The 8,846-nt window shown below is 42.9% G+C and overlaps 2 protein-coding genes across 2 annotated transcripts in view; one reads left to right on the top strand and one right to left on the bottom strand.

Annotated features, from left to right (window-relative positions):
- dkk3b (dickkopf WNT signaling pathway inhibitor 3b) overlaps nucleotides 1–4,432 on the bottom strand; it is a 12,662-nt gene extending 8,230 nt beyond the window's left edge. Inside the window, exons 1-3 of the mRNA XM_008297116.1 lie at nucleotides 4,189–4,432; nucleotides 3,007–3,132; nucleotides 2,760–2,840 (exon numbers count right to left, since the gene is read on the bottom strand). Coding sequence (XP_008295338.1) covers nucleotides 2,760–2,840; nucleotides 3,007–3,132; nucleotides 4,189–4,365 — 384 coding nt within the window. The 5' untranslated portion in view covers nucleotides 4,366–4,432. The remainder of the gene's footprint in view (nucleotides 1–2,759; nucleotides 2,841–3,006; nucleotides 3,133–4,188) is intronic.
- A 3,660-nt stretch (nucleotides 4,433–8,092) lies between these two features.
- The window catches only part of LOC103368676 (protein-methionine sulfoxide oxidase MICAL2-like), a 93,761-nt gene continuing 93,007 nt past the window's right edge, over nucleotides 8,093–8,846 (top strand). Inside the window, 1 exon segment of the mRNA XM_008297117.1 lies at nucleotides 8,093–8,312. The gene's annotated coding sequence lies outside the window, so the exon portion shown is untranslated.

Genomic DNA, 8,846 nt, shown 5'->3' with positions numbered 1-8,846 from the left:
CTTTTTGTTTTTGTTTTTGTAATTGACATAACTTTGTAGGAATCTGGTTTCACTTTGACAGGAAAGATGTAATTCCCTTGTCCAAAATGCCAAATTATATTGATCAGGATTATAAAAGGTTGAACTTCAGAGGGAGGTGAATACTTTTTATAGACACTGTCGTTGGTTTCAGGGTTTATGGACGCCATATTGCTGCAACAGCTTCATATTAAAGTTACATATACTCACTAAGTCACTTAAATCCAACTGAAGCAGGAGCAGCTTTACTCACATTTCAACCAAGTGCTTCCACCTTTAGTCCACAAGTTGTTTCATCTTAAAATCAGCCAAAAACATATTTACCGGTGTGTTCTTTAAAGTGTTCAGTCACTAACTCGGCTGTGAGGGTGAAGTTTCTTAACTCTTGGTGATTTCAGAGGAGGAACGTCTCTGAACCCGCCTGGTTCGCAGACCTCCTCGCTTCCCTGGCATTTTTTTTTTTCCAGCAGCCAGCTCCATTAACATAACCACCATCTGTACAGCTGCCAGGAAAGCAGAAGATCAAACCCGCCGTTGTAAAGTAAAACGGCAAAACAGGCGGCGAGCAGCGGTAATGACCTCAGCTCGAGGCCGAAACTATGAAAAGTATACGTTGGGTCGCAGCGCTCGGATGAGCTCATGTTTTATACGAACGAGTCGAGACAATGAAGCCACAGTTTGAGAGGAAGCTCCGCCCCTCCGTTTCCTCTCCCAGAATATTTATTAAACTGGAGGAAAGTGTTCACGTAGGAACATTACGGTTAATTTAAGAGCAGCGAATAAGCCCAGGAATGTCTTGGAGTCAAACTAACACGAGTGATGCTCATGGAAGAGAACAAAACAGGATCACGACTCCACGCTTTATCTTTTATTTTTGCCATTTTATGCAACTTTATTTCCCCACTTCACTACAAATACTGCACTTTTTACTCCACTAGATTCATCTGGCAGCTTTAGTTACCCTCCAGATTACAGTTTTTCATAACTTTCCAGTGAAGCATCAACTGGATGATTAAGTGGTTCGTTAGAGGTGAGAAAATTCTCCTCATTCTGAAGCTAAACAAGGTTTTTTAAAAACCTTCACAAAGCTGAGAAACGGCCTGTTTTCCTCTGAGCTCGTGAAAAAGCGAAATATGTGGTTCTCACAACACAACACATGATAATCTCACACAAAATTATGAATCACTTCAGACAAAATGCAGGATAGAATAGCTAAAATTAGCTCAACCTTAATCGTTCAGAGCATCAGAATGCAAAATGCAAATTGATTCAGCAGTTACATGAATAAAAACATATAAGATAGAACAAGAAAACACTGACGAGGAACATTTTTCTGCAGAACAATCTATTTTCTGCTTGATATTTTAAGTGCATTTTGCTGATTGCACCTAATCAGGTACGTGTTTGGATGCAGGATTTCTACCTGCAGCAGCTTATTTCCATAAAGTGATACTGGAGCTGTTACTCTCCAACTCCTGGTTCATGAAAAGGCTGTTTGTACACTTTACATTTCCACTAAAAGAGAAAAATGAGGTTTGAAACCAGAAGAGTCAGATTTTGAGTTTCTGCCCAGAAAGCAAAGACAACATTTCCAGAATCCCGACTCGACAGAATCTCAGCTGGATAAGCAACAAGTTGCTGCTTTCCTGTGAAATGTACGGCTTCATGACGGCAACAGCAGAACAAGAAAACTATTTAAATCCGAGGTAGGCACACCGTAAAACAAGCGTGTTCAAGTTGAAATATTCTGTAAACTGACTGCCTTAAAGTCGGGAGTTAAACTTTTCTGTGTACTTGCTGCAAACATTTTACCCTCGACCTGTACAAGTCTTCCAGGGCTGCTGCTGAGAAGATCCCCACATCATGCCCACCACCGTGCTTCACGTCATGATGCTGCCACCACCGTGCTTCATGTCATGATGCTGCCACCACCGTGCTTCATCATGACGCTGCCACCACCACTCTATTTTTTTGTTGCACATATATCTGGGAGTTCTTTAAACTTACAATAAATAGTTGCGGTAAAAAAGGTGAAGCTGGCAAACTCGTCACATCAGTTTTAAACGTTAAGTTCAGTCAACAAGTTGTTTTAGTGACAACAATGAAACGTTTCAAGTTGTACAGACCTGAAACTAACTGGTTAAGTTGTGGAACTACGACTGTTGTCATGGTGCCCGGTGCTAGCTAAACCCCCACGATGCTCTCTGCCACATAAAATCACCTCAAACATCCACAACAATAAGAGAAATAAAAAATCACAATACTACTCATTTAACAGTGTTGATTTAAACACTACCATGGACGCGACGCTACGGTAAGAGGCTCCACCTGGTGGAACAACCAGGTACTACAGCTGCGATACATTTACCTTCTTCTTCTGCCTTATGGGTTAATATAGTTTGAATTGTTTAAAAACATTTACAGGAATTATTTGATTCATGATGAATCATTTGGATTCCTAGAATTAACACCAAATGTCCTACAAGAAAATAGCTGAGGTACGTATGGTTAATGTTTCCGTTGCATTTTTTTGCAGAAGATGCTCAAACATACGTTGGTAAGTAAAGCGTGGAGCAAAATTCCTTTACTAGTGTTTCAGCATATTGTAGTTTAAGTGGTCTGAGAGGAAACCAGATGAAGAGAGAGACACAGCTTTTTATTGCACTACACCTTTAAACCAACACTGTCCTCTAATAAGTCAGTAAAAGTTCACAAAACAAACAGGAAATAAAAAGACTCACGTGATTGACGCTGTTCCACTGTCCAGAGATCTCCATGTGGATGTGAGAGAGATGACTTTCTCCTGTTTGGTTATTAGTTTCCTATAAATGAACCAAAACAGAGAGAGTGTGATTCAGTTTTGATTTTCAGAAAAATTCACATGAAAAGTCAAAGTGTAAAAACAGTCTTTATGTTCCTGCAGTTCACAAAGACAGTTTCCTCCATTTCTGAATTAATCATGTCTCTAATTCAGACCCGAACTCCTACCTGATCGGTTCTATCCAGAACCTGAACCGTTCTGTCCCCGTCTTTTATCACCTTCTTTGTCATGTTGTGGAAGTTTGGACGCAGATCCAGCAAGGAGGACGAAGACTTTGCGCTCTCTGTCGTTATCTGTTGAATGTTGGGAAACGTTCAGAAATCTTCAATAAAACGCAGAACGTGTGTTTTTACGTTCAGTTAAGACGTCTGTCGTCCACACGGGAGGAAATCCTCTGATACTGATCTCCATGAAGGTGGAAAAGCTCCCGGTGGGTTTGAAATGATCAAAAACCAGGAACTGACCGAAACACGCTGACAGGGAGGAAAAATAACAGAGTTCCAGGTAGAAACTTTCCAGGAGTCTCAGAAAAGAAGCTGAGGGTGTAAAATTCTCAATCATGCGGGTGCTTTGAAATCATTTCTGCTTCAAAATTGTCTGTATTTGGTCTTTTGTTGAGCCCAAACACTAAGGAAGAGTCGAAGTGTGGGTCGAGCTGCTGCATTTGGAGTCTCTGATTATTACTTTTGCTCTATTTTATTGCTATTATTTAATTTTATTCTCCTTGGAATTGCAGCACAAACTGATTTTATTATAAACACACTTGCCTTTCTTTGACTGAGCCGATCCAGCAAATCAAATCACGTCCAGCTTGTTTATATAATGTGTTTAAAACAAGCCGAGTTAAAGCAAAGTGCTGCGAAAGTTTCCAGACAGGCAGCAACAGAAATGTGTGCCAACAGTAAGACAGGATAAGACTTGTAGGATGAATTTGGGGGAAATTATATAAAACACTAGAAGAGGCCGAACAGGGAGAAGCATCAGTTTCGTAATAGAATAAATGTAAAATACAGGGAGTGTTCGGAGCAACATGCACTCTGGAGAGGTGTCAGTGGAGGAGGGATAAACAGTGTGAACATGATGTGGGTCAGACCTAAAGCAGACATGGAAACTCACATACCAAACCCAGTTAGTCAAAGAGAAGTGACCAACAAACAACCAGAGGTGACATCATCCAGCAGACTCTGATTCCACCAGGTTTGGGCTGAATGTTGCACAAAACACACATGAACTGGGTGTTTTCTTGAGATAAATTCTGTGTTTTTGAAGTTTTTTTTTCCTCTGACATTCCTCCCGCTCTGACACAAACAGCAGCGCTCCTGTATGAATGAATAAAACATGACGCAGACCTGCTCCACCGCCTCGTCCAGAATGTGCTGCGTGTCCTCCATCAGCTCCTCCACCTCCCGGAACATGTCGTTCAGGCTGACCGGGCCCCGCTCCAGGGAGTCCCGCAGGATCACGGCCCCGCTCCGCAGGCTCCAGCTCAGGAGGACCGACAGCAGCAGCAGCGTGATCCCGGACATCTTTCCTCCTCGCTGCTGTCTGAGTGTCTGCGGCGCGGCGTCGTGACGCACGGAGGGCGCACAGCTGCACACAGCTGGATCCGCTTTATTTGGAAAGTCTGAGAAAGAGGAGGAGGAGGAGGAGGAGGAGGGTATTAACTCTGGGATCAGGTTTAATAGCGTGGAAAAGGTTCAAACGGCAGATCGTGAAGTAAATGTCAAAATCAAACGCGTGGTTATGGTTCGGCCCGTAAAAGACATAAAAGTGAAGAGTGCGCAGTAAAACCTGATGTGAAGCTGCCAGAAGGACGTTTTCATCCAGATAAATCTACTCATCAGGCTCCACGTCCACCCTGGCAGAGAGGCAACAAGGTGACAGAAGGTTTGTCCAGATGACTGAAGATACACCAAACACATGTCTGACTGGAACTGAATGTGTGCAGCTGAGTCACGTGGAAGCCAAACCACGAGCAGGTGTTTCTGTTCTTACAGTTACTTTATGGGATGCCCTCTGAAAAGTCATGAAAGAAACTCATTCACAACACTTAATTAAATTCATGGCTACAAAATAATAAGAAGAAATGTACTCATTTAGATAAACCTTTAGTTTGTAAACGTTGTTTCATTGGGTTGACTTAATAATGTTGCATCAGCTTATTATGGGGTGTAATCTGAACTCAAATTTCTACGTTAGTTGCTTTAGGACTAAATTTAAGTTGAGATAACTTAATAACTTCTCACAAAACTGCAATAAAAAACAAAGAGAACAGAGAGTGACCACCTCGTCTGGAACATGAAAACCCCTCCTGGACCTCTGGTGATCGAGCCTTGGAGCTCGTTGGGGTTCGGTCGGGGTTCGGTCGGGTACAGCCCGAAAAGGCAACAGTGAGGCTCAGTGAGCCACCACCTGCAGGACTCCATGAGCAGGCACCTGGGCGTGCTGCTCCCTGGTGGTGAGGAGGTGGAACGTCACTTTACTGGAGGGGCGGTACCGACTAGATATAAATGGGCTCACCTCCATGCACAGCAAAGGTTCTGGAACCACATTCCTGGAGAGATTGGACTCTCTCTCCTTTCCCATAGTTGTCCAGGATGAGAGGAGCCCCTGGCTTGTTTAAGGTTCTGTATGGAGAACGAAGGGGGCGCCTCTCTGAGACCGAGTGTCGCCGAGAAGAAAACTCTGACTGTTGTTTGTGCTGATGCACTGAACAGCAGCTCAGAGTTCTCGACCTTCTCAAACTTCTCCTGGGTGACTTCAGTGCTCACGTGGACAATGATGGAGAAACCTGGAGGTGACTGGGAGGAACGGCCTGAATGATCTGAACCCGAGTGGTGTTCTGTTATCGGACTTCTGTGCTAGTCATGGATCGGCCTTAACAAACACCATGTTCAAGCGGTGGTTCATAAGTGGTCCAGGTACCAGAGCACCTGAGGCCAAAGGTCAAAGTTGTGTCATCAGACCTGTGGCCGTTTGTCTCGGACACTCGGATGAAGAGAGGAGCAGAGCGGTCCACTGATCTCCACCTGGTGGTGAGTTAGATCCAATGGTGGGGAAGGCTGCTGGACAGACCTGGTAAATCCAAACATGTAGTGGGTGAACTGGGAACGTCTGGTGGAGGAACCTGTCAGTGGGGTTTTCAACTCTCACCTCCAGAAGAGCTTCTCCTGCATCTCTGGGAAGGCTGGGGACATGGAGCCGGAGTGGACCACGCAGCTCCAGCCAGAAGGTCACTGGTATGTGACGACCTGTCATGGTGGCAACCTAAAAACCCACTGGTGCCACCAAGCTGAAGAAGGAGGCCTTCTGGGCCTGGTTGGCTCGGGGGTCTCCTGAAACAGCAGACAGGTACTGGTTGACCAAAAGGGCTGTGGCAAGTGTGGAAGTTGAAACTCTAGGAGGAGTTCAGAGATGCTATGGAGAAGGACTTTCAGTTGGCCTCGAGGAAGTTCTGACAAACTGTTGGACGCCTCAGGAAGTGAGGCAGGGTGTTGCCCAGGCTGTGTGCAGTCGGGTCAGCAGTGGATCGAGCACTTTGAGGAACTCCTGAACCCGGTAAACACGTCCTCTGCTGGGGAGGCACAGCCTGAAGACTCGGGGGAATCTTCGGCGATACCCGTTGACGGTTGACGAGGTAGTTAGGAAACTCCGGCAGGTGTGGATGAGAGCTGAAGTGAAGTAGAAAGTACGCTTCCTCTGAAATGTGGTGGAGTGGAAGGAGAAATCAGAATAAAATGGAAATACTCAAGTACCTCAGAACTGTACTTCATATCCTCGTGATGTAAATGTGTAGCTCTAGTTACACACAACATAATAGAAATAAACCTGCAGTATTTCTGGATAATCAGTGACCAACATGACGCAGGTTGTTGTGTCCTCTCTCCACCAGCTGGGGGCAGCAGCACCAAACATCTGCTGAAGATGGAAAGTTAAACATGAAAAGGTGAAAATATGAAGAGAAATATGTTTATATAGCATTTTCTTGTGCAAACAGACAGATGGGCGACAAATTAAAGGAGAAACATGAACCCTTGACCTCAGGATGCTTTGTCATGTGCTCTATGTGGTTGTTTAAAGCACTTATTGCAAAAAAAAAGGAACATTAATAAATACAAGTCGTGGTATAAATCTAACTAATTCTGTGTCTTTGCTGTCTTCCTGTTTGTCTTCTCTGAAAAACGCCACATGAATAAAGTTTAACTGATTGACTCTGACTTTATTGTTGACAGAAAACTCCGTTTGACAAGTTCAAGGCTCAGACGGACTCCTGCTGATGTCTTGGGGAAGGGCAGACCTGAGTCAAGCTCCCCAGAGAGAAGACAAACTGTACCGGATACGGGGCAAATTTAGTTTCAAAATAAAGTCACGTGAACTTGATTTACAAAGTTTGATTTCTGAATCCGAATGTTTATTTGTCAAGCAGGTTTTCACACACAAGGAATTGGACTTGATGTTTGGTGCATCACAGTAAAAACTGAGAAGCAGAAAAATTAAAGAGGAATAACAGATTTACAAAAAAAAAAAAGTATTTTGCTTGTGTTGAAACATTTTGAGTTGTATGTAAAAGGTTCTCCATAAATAAAGTATTATCCCTGTTAATAAAATATGGTGTTTTTATTAACATTTTTAATGCTGTTGCATGAAAGGTGCACTACACATACATTATTATTGTGATGCACCACTTGGATCAAAGGGTTGACATGACTAATGCTTTCTTTTAAGCTGTATTTTCAGGGACTGCTTTTATTTTTTTATGTGTTGCATGAAATGTGGCATAGAAATGGTCATAACATTTCTTATTTTTACTCTTATTCTTATTTTTATTGCTATTGTTATTTATTTTTATGTATTTACTTATTTTATTATTTTTCTTCTTTTTTATTGAGATTGTTATTGCTGTTTTCATTCTTATTCTTACTCTAGCTCTTATTACTAGGAGTTTTATGCTCATTCTTATCGTAACATTTACTTTAATTCTAATCTTACTCATTCTTTCTGTTTCTCATCACTTATAATAATTCTTATACCTGGTCTGGTTCTTAATCTTTTTTTCATATTTTTTTGTTCTGTTTTATTCTTATAGTATTTTTTAATTTAAATTTGTATTCTTTTTTCTTATTTACGCGTTGGCTGAGTCTGACTTTTATTGTGGAAACTCGCCGCTCGGCTTTCTTCGTGCTGCACTCGGACTTTACGGAACTCTCCGATCTTGGGGTCGCAGCCACTCGGCTTGTCTCGTGTGAGCAGCAGGTCTGCGGAGCAGCAGCTCTCGGTAACGCGTTCACCGGTTACCGTGTTCGTTCAGGGCACCGATTTGGTGGCTTCCACCGCCGACATTAGAGCTCAAAACCCCCGGAGGACCGGAGCACCGGAGCACCGGAGCTGTCACCTCACCGGCTCGCCGCTTTAACGGACTCTCCGGTGTTTGGGAGCCGCTCGGTGCTCGGAGGCAGCGACTGAAGCTGATCAGGTTAGTTTGAAATGTTTCATACCTGAGAGTCTCCTGAAGTCTTGTATTTATCTGTGTCTGTTTGAAGCCCATCGCTGAATTATTGATAAGAGAATTATCGATGGCTGCATTATTGATGGTTTGCTGTGAAGGTGCAGCAGGTGAACTGGGCCACAGACTGGAGCCGCTCCAGGCTCCGAAAACCACACAAACATGAACACGAGTTATTTTAAACCACCTGTCAGCAATTTAACGAATGATTTACCGTGAATTTAACCCATTGGTGGTTGATTTTCTGACGGTATTCAGACTTTATATCCACCATTTAACCCCACAGCTTCACGTTTAGTCAAAACCGAGTTAACGCCAAAATCTGACCTTTACGATAAAAACACGCTAGCTTGTTGCTAATTTAACCATTTACCTACTTTATCTTCCTTTATATGATTTATGAATTTCAATATCTGCTGTGATTATCCAATATGAATTTGTTATACCACTTAAACAAACGACAAAAACGAGTTGAATTATACTTAGTAAATAAAAATAAAGAAA

Source organism: Stegastes partitus, unplaced genomic scaffold (assembly GCF_000690725.1).
Source record: "Stegastes partitus isolate 25-593 unplaced genomic scaffold, Stegastes_partitus-1.0.2 Scaffold1187, whole genome shotgun sequence".
In the NCBI taxonomy this organism is placed as follows: Eukaryota; Metazoa; Chordata; class Actinopteri; family Pomacentridae; genus Stegastes; species Stegastes partitus.
The sequence above is the reverse complement of the archived record's forward strand: the minus strand, read 5'-3'. Positions and strand labels throughout refer to the sequence as shown.